The sequence below is a fragment of the Anguilla rostrata genome, chromosome 2, assembly GCF_018555375.3.
Source record: "Anguilla rostrata isolate EN2019 chromosome 2, ASM1855537v3, whole genome shotgun sequence".
NCBI lineage: Eukaryota > Metazoa > Chordata > Actinopteri > Anguilliformes > Anguillidae > Anguilla > Anguilla rostrata.
The window spans coordinates 13,153,173-13,171,548 of record NC_057934.1 but is presented as its reverse complement, the minus strand read 5'-3'; the positions used below and the strand labels follow the sequence as shown (position 1 = coordinate 13,171,548).

Below are 18,376 nucleotides of genomic sequence, written 5' to 3'. Positions count from 1 at the left end.
GTAAAATGGACCGAAGTTGCAACATCCAGGGGTCATTGTCTGGGCTTTGGTTTTATGGACCTTGGTTGGTAGCCAGAAAGGCATACTGTACAGCATGCTGTCCTTTTCATCTGACCAAATTAAAGCTGTCTCATTAGCACACGCAGCACTGCTCCTGTTAGCTAACATGCTATCAATGGTTACTGGTCATTGAACATGCCTTAACCTGGCCAGTTGCATTTCTTTCACAGGTGAAAGGCTACCCAAACCAGACAGAGGGAAGATGCGTTTTCACAAAATTGCCAATGTCAACCATGCACTGGATTACATCACCAGCAAAGGCGTGAAACTTGTTTCCATCGGAGCTGAAGGTATTTCATTTTGTCGGGAATAAGACATGAGAGGACAAGTTTAGTTTAAAAATTAACTGAGTACAATTTTTCAAGTCAAGAAATAGCTGAGAAAATCTTACCAGACTGACAAATCAGAAATGATTCAAGGAGAGAGACCTCAATCAAAAGGTCCTCAGGTCCTCCTGTGTGGACAAGGCTTTGTGTGCGGCTAATGTTTGCCTCTTGCAGAAATTGTGGACGGGAACGTAAAGATGACCCTCGGAATGATATGGACCATCATCCTTCGCTTTGCCATTCAGGACATTTCAGTCGAAGGTAAACAGACATTAAAAAACGGGCTTTTCCAGCACAAAAACAGTGTAGGATTGGAAAATGTTTCATAAACCACATACTGTAATTAACACTTGTAGAATAATTTGAAAAATTAGCACCTTATAATAAAGGTGGTAGAAAATTTTATCATTTTGGGATAATGTGATCTCTTGCAGAAACATCAGCAAAGGAGGGCCTTCTTTTGTGGTGTCAGAGAAAGACTGCCCCCTACAGGAATGTCAATGTCCAGAACTTCCATGTCAGGTAAGCTAAACCAGCAAAGGACCTGCTTCTGCACAAACCTCAAGCATGTTATATGTCACTGTGGATATCTTGTCTGCTTATTTAAAGAAAATGAGGACTTATCGCTGAAGGACTGATTTGTCAGAGTGGTGTACGGAACGTTTTCCTTGCATAAGCACAATTCCAAAGGAATTATCAGGCTGCAATCACACTTGATTTTATGCTGTTTCCTTCCTTGCCTGTCCGGACAATCTGTATTGATCTCAGCTTTGACAGTAACTGATGACTCCGATGGAACCCCTCTCCAATGACACTGGCAGCTAGAATGAACATATGGCTGTGTGGTGTGGGGGCGGGGGGACGGGGGGGCCAATGGTCAAACATGTCATAGTGATTAGGTTAAGGAAACCCAACCTGAGCCTCTCATTAGTAGCATGTTGCCAGTGACTCTGACCCGATTCTTCTCTCCTGGGGTGCGAAGCTGGAAGGACGGCCTGGCGTTCTGTGCCCTCATTCACAGGCACCGGCCGGATCTCATCGACTACTCCAAGCTCAACAAGGTCCCTCCGTGTGGCTGAGCGTATGCTAGCCTGAGCCCAGATCCTGCATGAGGGAGCTTGGCTCCCACCGCTAACCCACTTCACCTTGCTTTTTCCAGCATCTTCTGAAGGCCTGGGCTGAGCAGCGCTGTAGATGTGCACTTAGTAATGGACTAAAGGCTAAATGTCTGAAATGCTTGGTTTTAAAAACCTTCCATTAAACTGTATTTAATCTCTTTAAATTTCCTCGTATGTATATGTATGTGTATCAATGTATGTGCGTGTATTGGTGTGTGTGTGAATGTGTATATATATATGTGTGTATGTATGTGTGTGCATGTGAGTGTGTGGTGTGTATGTGCGTGTGTCTGTGTGCATGAGTGTTTCCTGGGTTAGCTCTTTCCCCTGTGCATACCAGCCTGCTCACAGTGCTGTTGTCGATGTGTCCATAGCTGGAAAGATGGGCTGGCCTTCTGTGCCCTCATCCACGGGCAGAGGCCTGATGTCCTAAACTTTCACAGTTTGAAGGTATTCATGTGAAATAGCCTGCCTGTAATGTACCCCTGGGATAACGTAGCACTGAGCTGCCCCCTTATGTCAGACCCTCTAGCCTGAGACGCGTGTCACCCCCAGAATTCTTAGTACTTAGTACCACTGTCAGCCTTTATTCCTGTAGCATAGTTACCTTCGGGACACATGTACAACATACAGATGGCTATTTGACTTCTATTGATAGGATGTAGGGTGTTACTGTGTTAGTAAGGAATTAGTGGTGAACTCTTTTGACCTGTGGTTAGTTGATAAAGCTTTGATGAAATTGGGATGGTGAAATGAATTATGGATATTATATCTTTATTTAATAATCACACAATACCATTTAACATACATTTAAAAGAGATAATCTTTAAATTATTATTGATTTATATTATTAATAATATCTTTAAAAGAGAAAAAAATATAATAAATATAATAATAAAATAACCAAAATAGATCCAAATGACAAATTAATCTTTTTTCTGGTTGCTTTGCATATCCTTTATTATTGCCATAATTTTATGGGTTGTGTTCTTTATTTTTATCTTGTGAGTGCTCCTGATTACATAAACTTCCGCCAGTTGCATGTATACTCTTATATATGAGGGTGAGTGAGCACAAGAGAAAGATTGGCAGGGAGGTGAAAAAAACAGTTCAGACACTAGAATAGATTTTGAAATGTGACGCTTATCTGAGAAGATCACAGGATTACCTCAGAAATGACTGGAAGCCGCATCGCCACCTAGCGTGGGTGACTCTGTCAACCCCGCCCCCTTTACCCGAGTCGGAATCTAGAACCTGGGTGGATTGACGCCAGATCTACCTCGGCGGTGACCTTTCCGGAGTGAATCGGGGAAATCGAAGTTGGATAAAACTCGGTTGAGTTGGTCGGCTGCTGTGGAATGATCCGTTGGCTGGCGCTCTGGGCCGGCTCTAATGGCCTATTTCAGAAATGGAGGGCAGAGTTGTTGGAGGCAGGGTCACCCTTGACTAGACCTGAGTAAGCCCGGAACTTTAGCAGTTTGAAATGTCCCTTGGACACGGGCCGGGGGTCGGCCCTATAGAATTTGCAGCTGCTCATGTGTCGCAATTGGCTCCATCCCTCCCAGCATCCCCCAGTCATTAGCCACAAAGCACAGACATGCTATACCTGGGCAGTGATAGCTTCCTACCTAAAGGTCTGAACCCCTATTATATAAACAGTAAACATTGTACATTTACAGTGTGTGTTTGATGTAGCTATGTGTGGAAAAAAGCACACTGTTGGTGCTACGTCTGATTGACAAGTCATGTCTCCACACCCTTTGTTTTTGAATATATCCTGATTGGTATGAATGAAGTGCACCTGGTCACTAATATCGAATCGGTATTATAATTTGACTCATCAGTATCATTGCAGTGAACTTTAACTTCAAGGAAGAGTATCATTTTATGTTAAGTACAAACCATATTCCAGATTGAATTAATTGAATTAAGAGCTCACAGTAGTGAACGGGATGCTGTGTGTGCTGTGAGCTGGGGAAACCTGGTGTTAACATGCAGCCCTGTCATGTGCTAACCTGTCTAATCCTGTCCAGCCCTAACACCCAGGCAACGAGCCAGTTAGTCACTCGCTTACACAAAGTGCCACTGAGTAAAGGAATCAGAAGATTTGAATAAAAAAGCTTTAATTAAAAGACAATTAAATGACAGGAGGACTTGGGTAGACGCATTCACATGACAGCAACATTTTGAAATATGTCAGTTGGTTAAAACATGCCAGGTATATTGTCTGTTACTTTAAAAGTCCCCCTAACTCTTTATATCATTTAGCTTTTACAACTTGAATGAGTTGTACAAGTTATTTGGTTTCCTGATTCCTCTTACCATATTTATAACTGCTGTTCATGGTTCTGCTGTAGGATAAAGGGATTGTCCATACTGTAATGATACGTTTTTAGATGTTGTGTGTTTTATGTGCTAACAGACTTCCTTTTCTGTGTAGGATGATCCTCTTGGTAATTTAAATTTGGCCTTGGAAATTGCAGAGAAGCACCTGGATATCCCCAAAATGTTGGATGCTGAAGGTAATTCATTTCTTAGATGTTAGATTCACCAGACAGCCATGCAACACAAATGCTACCAATAAAACTGCCTCATAAGCAGGACCCCTCCTCACACTTAACTACTGACAAAGTCACAACTTTGACAGTTGACAGTATGAATCGTCAGTATGGTTGGGACTTGTTATCATCCAAGGTATGTCCAAGTGCAAGTAGAAGAACTTTTATTTACTGGATGATGTTGGAAGATTCTTGTAAATTAATGACCAGTGTGATTGTAAAATTGTCTCATAAATTGTCTCATTAAATGAACAAGCTTGGATCGTCTCCACGAAATTAAACCTGATACAGTTTTCTTTCTCAATGTACGATAACAAACATTGGCACAAACCAGTGGCACACAATGGCTGTGTTTTGACATGTCTGTGCCAGAAGAGAACAGGGTAAACATGCTGAAAGGGCTCCCTGCTACCCATCTTGTACGTGCCAACGCTTATCGTCCTTATTTATGCGAGCTCGTAAAAGCCTGCCCGTGTGTGCCATTCCATCGAATGCTGTTGAGGTGACAGCTCTGGGTGACCTGAACTGATGACCTTGTTTTCTCCATGCAGATATAGTAAACAGTACCAGGCCAGATGAAAAGGCTATTATGACATATGTGTCTTGTTACTATCACGCCTTTGCCGGGGCCCAGAAGGTGAGGGAACACTGATGGCAGTTCAGTACAGTTGCCCTTTTCCAACCTCCCGTTTTGTTCGTATTTTCGTCCCCTCTTTAGTCAGGTTCTCTGCATTTCTGGCCCAACTGCTCAAGCTGAATTAGAAACGGAGCGCCATTCTGTGTTACAACCTGGCTGGGTCCTTCACTGTACTGGTCAGGGGAAAACTGAATCTTAAACATTTTGCTGCTCTCTCCTTGTGGGAAGGATTGAAGCTAAAGGGTCAATTTAATTCCAGACTGTGAGTAGTGAAAGGGCACCTCGCTCCAGTTCGCTCTGTAATGCTTGAGAAAGTTTGACCTAGTCTTTCAACCCACACATTTCCTTTTTACGTTCTCTCTGAATCGCCTGTTCTTCTTTATCCTCCTGTTCTCGTTAGCACCCCCTGTAGTCCCTCGTAGCTTCCTGCAGGGGCGCTGTCAGTCATGTCTCCTTCCTCCTGTCCCTCACCCTTTCTTTTCCTTCATCCTGCCCTCTTCCCCCCTCCACTGTAGACATTGTCAACACCCCCAAGCCTGACGAAAGGGCAATCATGACCTATGTGTCCTGCTTCTACCACGCTTTTGCTGGAGCGGAGCAGGTATTCCCTTAGCCTCATGTGTGGAAATGCGTGAAATGCACCCAGCTGACATTTTGATCATGGCCTTCATTGCTCAGAGGCTGATAATTTTATGTTTTCAGTGGATAAGGGAGAGAGAAAATGCAGATGAATTTCTCAGGATAAGGATACCTCTGGTTGTGTTTCCTGTCCAAAGAAATATTCACTGCTAAAAAAAAACAACCAGTGTGATTCTTTAAAAATATTATTTTTCACAAATAATTGCTAGGGGCTATGTTGATGCTGGAGCCTGTGGGAGGTGATTAAATAAAGCGTGTGGTGTGTATTTTCAGGCTGAGACGGCTGCCAACAGGATCTGTAAAATTCTTGGGGTGAACCAGGAGAATGAGAAGCTGATGGAAGAGTATGAAAAGCTTGCCAGCGAGGTAGGGGACACCCCAAAAACACACTGTGGATGTTCATGCAACACACCAGGGACACGCCCGGAACATATTGGAGACACACCTGACAATCACTACTCTTGCTGTTCTGTACATACAGCTGTATACGACAGCTCTTTATATTGCAAAAACCAAAAAACAAGCCAATCTTAACAAGTATTTTCGTTTTTTTATATTTAAATTCTCATTGAGGTGGGACAGTTTGACACATTTCAAGATTTACCCATGGGGTAGGTCAATTTCACTTGGAAAACAAAAAGCTACTTAAAACAAGCTAATATTTTTAACTTGAGGGGGAAAAATAACATTTTAAGTCTCACTACAAGACACTTGTTAAGACAGATTTTTTTTTGCAACTTATATTTGTAATTGTCTTTGAATAAGCTTTGTCTCCAATGGTAATTGAACAACATGATTATAAGCGACTCCCCCGCTGCGTCTGTCCCGGTGACCCCAGCTGCTGGAGTGGATCCGGCGGACGACCCCCTGGCTGGAGAACCGCACGCCGGAGAGCACCATGGCGGCGATGCAGCGGAAGCTGGAGGACTTCCGGGACTACCGGCGCAAGCACAAGCCGCCCAAGGTGCAGGAGAAGTGCCAGCTGGAGATCAACTTCAACACCCTGCAGACCAAGCTGCGCATCAGCAACCGGCCCGCCTTCATGCCCTCCGAGGGCAAGATGGTCTCGGTGAGTGCGCCGGGCCTGGTTGCCAACAACCAACACCTCCACCGACCAGGATGTTAATGTGGGACCAGTGAGGTACACCCTATCTAGGATTTAAAGTCTCTATTTTACTTTTTATTTTTAAATTTATTTTTCAAATGAATATTGGTGCCCAGCGTATTGCTGAGCATGTCCAATTCCCACCCAAATTTGGAATGGCCAATCGCCTGCAACTGCAACTGCTGATTCAGGAGAGTGTTGACACCCACAGTTCTTCTCTGAAACACGTTGCCTGCTGCTTCTTTTCACATTGCTCAGGACAGCTAAGTTTGCATGGAGCACAGTTTAAGCAAGGCCTTTAATATAGCATGTAGCCCATGGGCGCCCGATTGACCAGCAGGGGTCATTAGATCATGATGAATGAAGATCCTTAAATGACTGAACCCTCCCATACTCTGGGCACTGCACTCTGTAATTGTGCGTTACCCTATAGAGCTGCCGACCACAGTCTGGACTTGTAGTCTCTACAGCTTTGAAACATATGAATAAAAAAGCATATGTTAAGGGAATTTTAGGGAGTCCACTTGGGGCCGTTTTCTTCGATATATGAGCAATAAAATGTGAAATATTGAGGAGAAACGTCTTCCTCAGATTTGATGCCTTTTATGAGAACTTTCTTTTTCAATATTCAGCTTCAGGATGATTCATATACTCTCAGAGATGAATTAAGTGCAGATTTCTCTTTCATATCGACAGACGAGCTGCATGTTTACTGTCATCTCTGATGCTTCACTTCCTGTCATTGCCGCTATTTGACGAACAGGACATCGCCAGTGCCTGGCAGGGCCTGGAGCAGGCCGAGAAGGGCTACGAGGAGTGGCTACTGACCGAGATCCGCAGGCTGGAGCGCGTGGACCACCTGGCCGAGAAGTTCCGGCAGAAGGCCAACGCCCACGAAGGCTGGTCCGAGGGTGAGTGGCGCCTCGGCAGCGGGACCCTGTCCCAGGAAAGAATCAGCGCTGCCACAGTGTTGTGCGGTCTTCATTCATAAACTGCATTAGTAAAGGCCATTTACAATTATTAGAATATTTATTCTTCAAAATCAAACTGTTCTTATCTGACACCGAACCTGCGCATGTTCTTTTCTGCAGCATCAGGGTGTAAAATGTCTTGAACATAGTCGCTACAGTGTATATGCTTATTTGTATTGTTACAATGGCATTGCAGTTTCACAGAATCAGAGGACAGCATTGCTACAACAATAAATGTGTGCCACTGCCACACTACAGCAATACTGAACTTTATGATACTTTATTACTGTGCAGCTGTTTACACGGGCAATAAATCTACAATGATTGTTGGACTCGGAGTGTGTCAGGCATGATGTTTTAGGCTTATTTTAAAACAACATGAGCGATATGCTTTAAAGGTATGCCCGCAAATATTCATTAATGTCCTTGACGCATTCAGTACAAATATCAAACGCCACAGGGCTTTGCATGTTGATGCGGATATATCATTCCGTGGGTGGGCTGCAGGCAAGGAGCAGATCCTGACCCGGAAGGACTACGAGTCTGCGTCCCTGACGCAGGTGAGGGCGTTGCTGCGGAAACATGAGGCCTTCGAGAGCGACCTGGCCGCCCACCAGGACAGAGTGGAGCAGATCGCCGCCATCGCGCAGGAGCTGAAGTACGTTCCGTTACCCAGACCTCAGCTGCCCCCAGGGCTTCCTGCTTCAAATGACAATGATAAAATGCACCCCTGTGTGTGTGTGTGTGTGTGTGTGCGTGTGCGTGTGCGTGTGCGTGTGTGTGTGTTTGTGCGCGTGTGTGTGTGCATTCCTCACGCAGCTTTTGCTGCTGCCTTTATCTCCCCCCTGAGGAAGAAGCATGTAGAACATAGTGCTTTATAAAGCCCATTTCCATGTATGGTGTCCTTGAAGATTCATTTTGGTTTAACATTAATGTAGAAGAGGAATTTCGTCTCTCAAGATTTTAGTCTCAGTTTCATTCCATTCTGTTGCTCTTTATTTAACTGGATTACTTGGTGAAATACTTTTATGGAATGGGATGAACTGTTTAAAAGAAAGTGAACAGAATGTACAGAGGTCGTAGATTTTCAATCTCAATTTGTCATTTTAATTTTATTAATATAATTGAATTTAATCTCCACAACTGATTTAATAGGAGCTGATATTGCTGTTGTTTTGTGCTCCCTCTAGTGGCCGTAACTTTTAGAGGGATAGTTCACTTTTTGTGTTTTTTTTCATAGTATTACAGTTTCACTATAGGTTTACAAAGTGCCCAGACAGTTTTTTTTGTGTAATGGTTAAGGACATTTAGAGTAGTTCCTGATGACCTGCTGGCTTTATAAGGTGGGTATAAGGCATTCAAAGGTTTGTGGTTTACAGCAAAAAAATATATACGTCTACTAAAACAAATGCAACTTGCACAGTGAAGCTATGTTTCCAGAGGTAAACAACAGGCTCTCCTACATTTTCAACTGCCTCAGCCTGACAATTCTGCTGTAGCTGTAGACAAGTACATTTATTACTTTCTGGGATATTCTGGGTCAAGGACTATCCTGGGTGATATTTAAATTGTTTAACTTGGGTCTTTTGCTGAAGGTCATCAGCTGCAGAGACTGAAGTTTCAATGCAAACCATACAGAGACCAAAATCTTGCTTTAGCTCTGTGCCAGAACCTTACCTTTCTTCGTCATCCTACGAGGGAGTTCGGATCAGGAGCGAATTTGTTGGGGTGGTGGTACGATTCCTCACTCTTCAGGAATAATCTCGCTGTAAGTGCGTGCGGCATTACAGTAACAGAGAAAGGAAAGAGCTGTCTCCGGTCCAAGGGCTTTCGTCCCTTTCTAAATATACCAGGGGGGCTGGAGCACCTGCTGTTTCCATTCTGTGACAGGAGCGATTGTCCTGGACGAGCCGCGGGGTGGGGGTGGGGGGGGGGGGGACATGCGGCGGGGGCATGGCAGGCCAGCCTCGGTTACCTCTCTTTCCGCCCCCGTCTCCTCGCCCTTTCTATTTGTGGAAGCCGCTGTCCGAGGGCACCGGCCCAGCTCGCATGCCGCCCGTCCGTGCCACTTGTGTCAAAGTTGACGGCCTCCGATTTGACCTCCTTGCGCGGAGAAGCAGGTCCAGCTCCTTGTCTGGGGCTCATCCGCTCCGGCAAAAAGAGCCCCACTGCTTTCCGAGAAAATCTGTCATGACAGCTAGCGTATTACTGTACATCTCCATTTTAACAAATGGCATTGTCCTGCCTGCTGGTGAAAAAGGAACACAAGACTCAATTTCAGCCGCTAAGCAATTTATTAAAATAGAGTAGTAGCGAATGGAACACATTTAGCTATTGTATTCAGGCCATACTAAGAAACTGAATATGGGTACCATGACTGTATACTGATAGGACGGAGTGTGGCACAGTGGGTAAGGAACTGCGCTTATAACCGAAAGGTCGTAGGTTCGAATCCCGGGTAAGGACACTGCCGTTGTACCCTTGAGCAAGGTACTTAACCTGCATTGCTTCAGTATATATCCAGCTGTATAAATGGATACAATGTAAAGTGCTAAGTAAAAGTTGTGTAAGTCGCTCTGGATAAGAGCGTCTGCTAAATGCCTGTAATGTAATTTAGACCCCAACATTAACACAGAGCCAACTAAGAAATACGTGGTAAGCATATAATTTATTTAAATCACCTCAAAGCTTACACCAAGATGACATAATTGTCTTATGTGTGCTAAATGTTGTGATAATGTGCTTGTATTGGCAAGAGGCATGTTTCTGTGATAATGGATCCTGATAAATACCTTAGAAAGCCCGAGTCAAAGGGGATGAATGGTGGATGCCCTGATCGCAGTAGTGTGGTGCTAGCTGTAAGGGCCTATACCTCAGTGCCTCTAAACCAGCTGAGGGCCCAGGACACACGTTCTATGAAAAGGGTTTTGCTTTGCTAAAAAATGGCTCCAAACAAGACTGAAGGGATCGCCTCCTGCTTGCTAAAATCACACGATCCCCCTCAAATCTCTGTGCACCACCGGATAGGACAAATGGGATTGAACTACGGCTCAGCCCAAAGGTGTTGCTTGCTTTCCCGCACTGCCAAGTTCCCCGGTCGAGTGTCTTAGTAACATGAGTGTTGGAAGTATTTCACACCTGCTATCTAGAGTTACCCTCTGAGTTAATGGATGACAATGCGGCAGGTGGCCTTGAAGTACCCGGTGCTCCCGACTCTTGGCAGCGGCGTCTGAGCCCTCCTGTAAAACCCGATCCCTCCACAGGGGGTACGGGGAGCATTTTTTTTGGCGTCAGTAGGTCTGTCTCCACTTCCTGTGTCCCTGGTGATGGACTGTGTCAGTAGAGCCTCTAAAGTCTAAACAGACAGAGATACCCTGCATTGCACTGATAGGGGTTTGGTTTATTTTGTCTAAATCTCACTTTGGTACAAAGACAGCAGTGCTGAGGAATTCAACACAGCACAACAGTCTAATCTAAATGTCACTAGATAGATACACTTATCAAACAGAAGTAACTGCTATTACATGAAAAAAAATGTGACCTATACATTTGCTTTATCTTTGCTATTCAATATGGAACTTGAGTAAAGTACATTAATTATTACCACTTTCAAAAGGGCTCCTTTTGGATAGATAGGTAGATATATAGATACTTAAGTGTCCACTTCTCTGGAAATTTTCCTTTAACTTCACTGTAGTTGCAGTAAAAATGAGCACACAAGTTACACAATACAGGCCGCAAACATGGACAATACAATTCGACCAAGCCTGTGGCGCCTGACCAGTACCTCAGAGTGCTTGTGTAGAGATTAATAAACAAAACATAAAGGATTTATCAAAGCAATGGTATGTAGAATGAAAGACTCCTGAAATATGTTTCTTGAGGCTCTATAGCGCCTCCCAGAGGGGAGCATGTTGAACGCATTACTGAGGGAATGTAATGGATCAGCCAAGATTTGCGGAGCCTTGTCCCTGTTCCAAAACACATAGATTTCTGACAGTTGTCTTTGTAGCTTCCCTATAATTTTAATAATAAAAAAAAAAATTTTACTGGCCGTGCTTACAACCCTTGCCTGTTTGCTCCTGTTCTTCACCCCAAGGTTGCCGTACCACGCAACGTGGAGTACATTTCATATATTGTGTAATGTTTTGTATTATTCTGTAATACGTTTATCACGTAGAATAAATGGAATAAATTGTGTATTATTGCAATACGTTCTATAATATGATGCATAAAATAACATAAATGATCAGAATTATATAACTGATAGTGATAATTAGCATACATCATGAATATATAATATGTATAATATTGCATTATAAAATAGCCTGCTTGTAATAGATGTTATATTGTACATGTTCAGTACTGTTCAGAATTCTATTTATATATTCGGGAATTGAATTTATATATTCAGAGTTACATTTATATATTCATGAATTGTATTTATATATATATTGTCAAGCTCACGCGCATACACTGCTGGCGACATTCTAAAGCTTTGTTTTGCCCTCCCTATATGTGGTCACTAAATTCTTTTTTTTAAATTCCACAACGAGATCATATGACATTAAGGGTTGCTCACAATTTCAGCAGCCCCTGTGGCAATGACCTCAGCATTTCTCTTGGAAAGTGGCCGCTCAGCGATTGATAGCGACCCTAGGAGTGCTGTCACAGTTGTATGCTGGCAGTTGGACTTTGAACATAGGGTGATGAGTGGAGTAATCACGTGGGGCATCGCGGCCGTGGGCTTCTTCTAAACGATATGGACGTGAGGTTGTTCGTCTTTGACTGCGGCGTGTTGGATCCACCTAAATAAGCTTTGGCTGAGTCTGTTCAATAGGCCCTCCTGGTGTTATATTTGAAGGGGACACGGTTGGTAATGAACGTATCATATAGTGGTAATTTGATTGAATTTCCACGGTTCATTATTAGCCGAAGCAGCTGCTTGTTTTCCATAATTATATTGATTTGTTCAAATGACGTTTCTCCTTGACACACAGTCTCTCTCTCTCTCTCTCTCTCTCTCTCTCTCACACACACACACACACACACACACAGATACATGTTATAGGGAGTTAATTCTGAATTGATGTCTCTTGAATTTTGAAACTGAAAATCTGACTGAAGATATGCTCATCCTTATCCACAGTTAGTCCAAAGAGATATAAGCATATGAACAGGGCCAGCCAATACTTTTAAGTCATGGGAAACATACATGGGATACCAACAGTGTGGTAATATAGCTGGAGCGTTCAAGCTTGTCACAGAAGAAGAAATGTGGAAATTGATCCAAGCCCAAAGTCTACTGAGATAGAGTTCACATCGTATTGTATTGGTCTAGATTTCATGGAATCATTCTCTCATTCGTTTACTACGGATCCATGACCATAGAGATAATTTGAGCCACAGCATGTAAGGCCTTGCTGTAAAACAAGGCAGCTACAGGTGTAATCCTTGTGAGGAGCTTCGGGGTTTACCTCTGCCGTTGTGGGGAAAGCCTCGTCTTATCCAAGCTAACATGTGAGACTGCATGGCAGTGGGACAAGATGTCTCCCTAATCCCTGGGGTTTTCACAGTGAGCTGGACTACCATGCTGCGGCTCTCATCAACGAGAGGTGCCAGAAGATCTGTGACCAGTGGGACCAACTGGGAACGCTGACGCAGAAGAGGCGGGAGGCTCTGGAGGTACCGCACTGTGGGTGGTGGGGGGCAGGTGGGGGAGGGTTTGGCTGGTGGGGGCCCAGATGGCCCTGCTGAGCCGCACTGAGCTCCCCTGATCCATATCAAACCTTTGCTCCTGTAAATCTGTGAAGAGAAGGGGCGGGGCCCTGGATCACTGTCAGTGTGAATGGCAGACCGAGAACTACAGTCAGACCCTCATTGGTCTAACCGTTAAAGACCACAATACACCGGCTGGAGAGAACCAGGTTAGATACTCTGGCCTTTTACAGTTCATCAGTTCACTGGGTAGTGACCTGAAAGTGTATGTATTGGTATTATTATTTTTATGCTGTCCCCCTATTTAAGCCATTTACATGCTTGTGATATTCGGTCCGCTTGAGAAGTGAGTTTGTCTCGGCCACACCGGCTGGTGGGGAGAGCACACGCACCTGGGGACCAATCAGCCCTGGTGCTTAAAGGTGTGTTCCTCTGCACGTTTCGGAGGCGAGACCAGGAATACAGACCGAGAGAGTTTTTGAGTTTTATTTGTCAGTGCATGAAAGACAAGTAAGGCAATAATACACTAAAAAATTAGATTTTACTAAATGTTTTTTCCACAAATTTGACAAATATTGCAAAAGGTAATATGGGGCAGTTACAAATTCCAGCACAAAGACCCTTGATCAATATTTTTGCATTTTTTTAAACAAATATTCTAACTACACACTGTTCTCTGCTGGTGTTCAGAGGGCAGAGAAGTTGCTGGAAACCATTGACCAGCTGTTCCTGGAATTTGCCAAAAGGGCGGCGCCCTTCAACAACTGGATGGAGGGGGCCATGGAAGATCTGCAGGACATGTTCATTGTGCACACTGTGGAGGAGATTCAGGTGTGTAACCCCTCTCTAGCATTGTCCTTTTCATGAAACTAGAATGAGCCAAGGAGCGCGGACGAGAACTAGCTATTCAAGCGGCTCAACTGTGTATCTCATTTGACCAGAGGAGACATTTAATATAGTGTTAAAAGTCACTGCGGCTCAATTATACTCAGCTGCAGCATGGCCTCAGGCACAATCAAAAAACGGATGCTTCGCAGGTAGCAGCCTGTTTTCTGCTTATTGCATTAGAGCACCATAGAGGCTTTTTAAACTGCAGGGGAATGTTCAGCCAGCCATTTTGCCAGCCTGGTTGTAACTGCTGCCACTTCCTCCCCCCCAGAGCCTGATCGTGGCGCACGACCAGTTCAAGGCCACCCTGCCCGAAGCAGACGGCGAGAGACAGGCCATCCTGGGAATCCAGAACGAGATTCAGAAGATTGCCCAGAGCTACGGAATCGGCACCTCCCTCACCAACCCCTACTCCACAATCACCACCGCCGAGATCGGCATCAAGTGGGACAAGGTAGCGTCCCCCCTGCTGGCCCCAGAGAGCTGCTTGTGGTGACTGCAGGCGGCACAATGAATTGCGCTGGGAGGGGGAGGGCGTCCATTTCGGGTCTGTTTTCACTGCTGGACCGTGCTTCAGCCGTGTTATTTAACGGCTTGGCTGAAGTGGCAGCTCAGTACATCATGACACCATGAATCTCCTAAACACTTCATCTAACAGGCATCCATGCATCCGCTGGAGAAACTGTCAGTGGAGAAGCTAAAAGCCACTTGTAAATTCAGCCGGAAATAGGACAGGAGCTGCGTATTTAGATTTTTGCTGTAGGCTCTGTAGGAAGAAATTTCAAAAATTTAATCAGGAACATGTTAGGTACAGCATGTGTGCATATTGTCATTGTACATATGGGAACACACATATATGTTCATGCTGTTTTTTCATGAAGATAGTATCATTTATTTATTTTAAGTCATGGGCTGTAACCTGCAATCATACTATACTGCTATAACTTTATGATTTCCAAGGTCAGGTACAATGTCTATGATATTGGGGGTTATGTTATGCATTTCTTTATTACTTGACCTTTGAACATATACGATCAACCCATACTAATGGAGTCAAATGAGACAGGGTTTTGTATATGTGTATATGGCGTGTATGTGTGTGTGCAGTAATGCTGTGATGTAATGCATGTTGTTTGGCAGGTGAAGAAGCTGGTTCCTCAGAGAGACGGCCTTCTTCAGGAGGAGCTTGCCCGTCAGCATGGCAACGAACGCCTGAGACGCCAGTTCGCCGCCCAGGCCAACCTCATCGGGCCCTGGATCCAGACTAGAATGGAGGTCAGAAATGCTGTCATTCCATCTGCTCTCATTCCAAGCATTCCTCAGCAAATTACAGCTTGTAATTTACAGAAATGTCTCATACGGCACTGTATGTATGCAGAACTGTACTATGTGTGTTTGTATCTGGCAGGAAATTGGTCACAGCTCAGTGGAAATGAGTGGCACCTTGGAGGACCAGATGACCCAACTGAAGCAGTTTGAGCACATCATCATTAACTACAAACCCAACATTGACAAACTGGAAGGAGACCACCAGCTTATCCAGGAATCCCTTATATTTGATAACAAGCACACCAATTACACCATGGAGGTACTGACGCAGTTTGGTTTTGATATGTCCTTCCTTGCTGAGGTGTCATAGAATTAGTCTGGAATCGTTTGGAATTACCTACACCTACAATTACACTTTTATGCTTAGCAGATACACTAACCATACTTATGTAGCTTACTGTATGTTCTACAATACATTGTATTTATACACATGAATTTCTATGAAGCAGCATGATTTGTTGTTCAAGGGTTCAGTTGCGAGGTCAGACCCAGTGGCCAAACATGTAGTGTTCTGATTGAAGTTAGGTCATGTGCCTCCTGTATGGAACATTCTGGTAAAGCCCTAGTCTCTCATACAATGAATCCCCTTGAAATTCAACAGATTATGGAACATATGTGATACTTACCATTGTGGAATTATCACCCATTTTTTTCTAGTCCTGGACCCAATATTCATTTTGCTGGGATTTTACCATAGATATTCCCCTCCATTAATTTCCACAATGCCTCTTCTTTGATTGACAGCACATCCGGGTGGGTTGGGAGCTTCTTCTCACCACCATCGCCAGAACCATCAACGAGATTGAGACTCAGATACTGACCCGGGATGCCAAGGGCATCAGCCAGCAGCAGATGAATGAGTTCCGGTCCTCTTTCAACCACTTTGACCGGGTACAGTACTGCTAGCCATCCTTAATTGGGCATGATGTGTTTGAGCTGTTTGTAGTGGCATGGTTGTTTTACACAACGTCATGTGTTGTAGACTGACCTGTTTATAAACCTGTGAGTGTAAAACATCTAAAATACTAATGTCTGTTGTAACTGTCATACATTTTTCAGTTTTTTATTGGTTGGCTGTTTTGCCTCAAGGCATTGTTCAGAATAACATGTATCTTGCGTGTATCTTGCATTGTGCTTTCTAACTTTCTAATGTGTTCATCTTTTCATTCATTCAGAAGCTGAACAAGGACAAAGGGGTAATTAGTAGTATAGAACTCAGTGTTGTATTAAATGTGCACACACATTTTTATTTTATTCAGAACTACTTCAGGATGTTTTTTTCTTGAAAGAAGGTCATGTATATAAGGATAAAGTACTGTTGTGTTATAGTTTACATGCAGTAGTTCACCCTCTGTTTGGACCCTAGTACTTCAGAATGAATTAGTAATGAAAGTGAAACCAAGGTAGGCCTGAAAATTTGGGTCTCAACCACCAAGTAAAAGCAGGCACATTTAGCCGACATGTCTAATGTATGACGTGCATCCTCTTTGCTAACTCGACTAACCCACCCGCCTGTGTGCCTGTTGTCTTCGCTCGCTCTGTGGACACCGCGCGGCGTTGGGCTTCCTTTGCGTGCGGCACGCATGTGCGCCCGCTGCAGGACGTCAAGGGCAAGCTGCGGCGTGATGACTTTAAAGCCTGTCTGATCAGCCTGGGCCACGTGGGCAGCGGCAAACAGGTAGCCGTCCAGCCGCTGGCACCTGTTGCCCGCTCGGGGGCGTCCGCCTCCCCTCCCCGCGGGAGAGGCAGGAGCTGCTCGCGCCACGTGCTTTCACTGCGATGGAAATGATGCGCTATTCCCACAACCCTTTTACCAGCGGTGGCACAAAGGACTACCTTGATGTTTTTCTTCTCAGACTGCTAGTGCCGGTTAAAATTTATTTTTGGATTGAACCTCACTTTAAGCATTTACAGAACCATTTTGACATGAAAACATTGTATCATCTTTTCAGGTATCTATCTTGTATATATCTTTCATTCATATTTGGTGTGTGAATTGCGGTTGATAAAATCAACAGCATTTAGATTGTAGAGGCGTACTCTGGAAGCGCTCATCACAGCATGTGGCTAGTAGCAGCTCCTGTCTCTGGTGGTCTGTAGTAATGTCCTTTTATAAAAGACACTAAATGTATTCATCTTCTCTCCCTGTCTGTTACTTTGTGGTTGTTGTCTGTTGATCGTTTGTCCTTCTCTTTTCATTGGTGTGTTGCACTGACTGCCATCCATTGGCTGTCTGTCTGTCCACTCCTTGTTGTCTTTCTTGTATTTATGTACGTCATATGATACTGCTATTGTTCTGTCTGTATTGCTGCATGTGGTTGTGTGTATGTGTGTGTGTGCCACATATGGTATTCTCCTCATCATCACCATCCCTGTCCTCCTCCATGGAGATGTCCTATTCCATTTCTGGACATGGATCCCTCCTCCACCCTGTGCCCTTGGATCCTTTCCTGAACCTGGAGCCACTCCTGCCACACCCCCATCCACCCCTATCCTCTCCCATCTCCAACCTCCGCTCTCCACCTCCCTACATCGGCTACAGAAGAAGAAAGGGGGAATGGAGTCAGATGACTTTAGGGCGTGCTTGATCTCCATGGGCTATGCTTTGGTAGGGACACAAACAACAAGTCCAGAAGTGACCACAGGTCACTATCATTTTGTGGCATACATTTTGGATGCATAACTCATCGAAACATAATAATTTGATTTTTAAAACAATGGTTTAATATGACTATGCTTTATTACGCATCACATAAGTCACACCTAACAGTGTTATTTATGTATCAAGGGAACTTGCATAGTTATCCAAGGGTGAATGCTGCAGTCAGGGAATGTATTACTGTTTTAGATGACCATTTGCTGGTGTCCGTCAGTGTGGCAGCAGGGACTGGGTTACTGTGAGAGGGAACAGCTGGGAGCAGTGGAGCTGGCCCAGGCTGGCACACGCTACCCTGGGCTCCCCGAATGGGGGACAAACACATGGCCATTTACTGGAATATTCACCCTCAAATACTTAGAACTGCCATT

The 18,376-nt window shown here is 44.3% G+C and overlaps 1 protein-coding gene across 10 annotated transcripts in view; it reads left to right on the top strand.

Moving 5' to 3' along the window:
• Positions 1–18,376, top strand: part of LOC135247289 (alpha-actinin-2) — a 29,228-nt gene that overhangs the window by 8,825 nt on the left and 2,027 nt on the right. The window contains exons 3-20 of one of the 10 annotated variants that reach the window (XM_064320606.1): positions 231–350; positions 561–647; positions 821–908; positions 1,879–1,954; positions 3,945–4,026; positions 5,215–5,300; positions 5,612–5,704; positions 6,177–6,407; positions 7,207–7,354; positions 7,922–8,072; positions 12,991–13,099; positions 13,823–13,963; positions 14,292–14,474; positions 15,161–15,295; positions 15,429–15,608; positions 16,094–16,240; positions 16,525–16,545; positions 16,950–17,027. In XM_064320606.1, the coding sequence (XP_064176676.1) occupies positions 231–350; positions 561–647; positions 821–908; positions 1,879–1,954; positions 3,945–4,026; positions 5,215–5,300; positions 5,612–5,704; positions 6,177–6,407; positions 7,207–7,354; positions 7,922–8,072; positions 12,991–13,099; positions 13,823–13,963; positions 14,292–14,474; positions 15,161–15,295; positions 15,429–15,608; positions 16,094–16,240; positions 16,525–16,545; positions 16,950–17,027 (2,156 nt within the window). Of the gene's footprint in view, positions 1–230; positions 351–560; positions 648–820; positions 909–1,368; positions 1,448–1,878; positions 1,955–3,944; positions 4,027–4,613; positions 4,700–5,214; positions 5,301–5,611; positions 5,705–6,176; positions 6,408–7,206; positions 7,355–7,921; positions 8,073–12,990; positions 13,100–13,822; positions 13,964–14,291; positions 14,475–15,160; positions 15,296–15,428; positions 15,609–16,093; positions 16,241–16,524; positions 16,546–16,949; positions 17,028–17,891; positions 17,958–18,376 lie in introns of those variants that run through there. The other 9 variants (XM_064320592.1, XM_064320624.1, XM_064320598.1 and 6 more) reach the window with 9 other exon arrangements.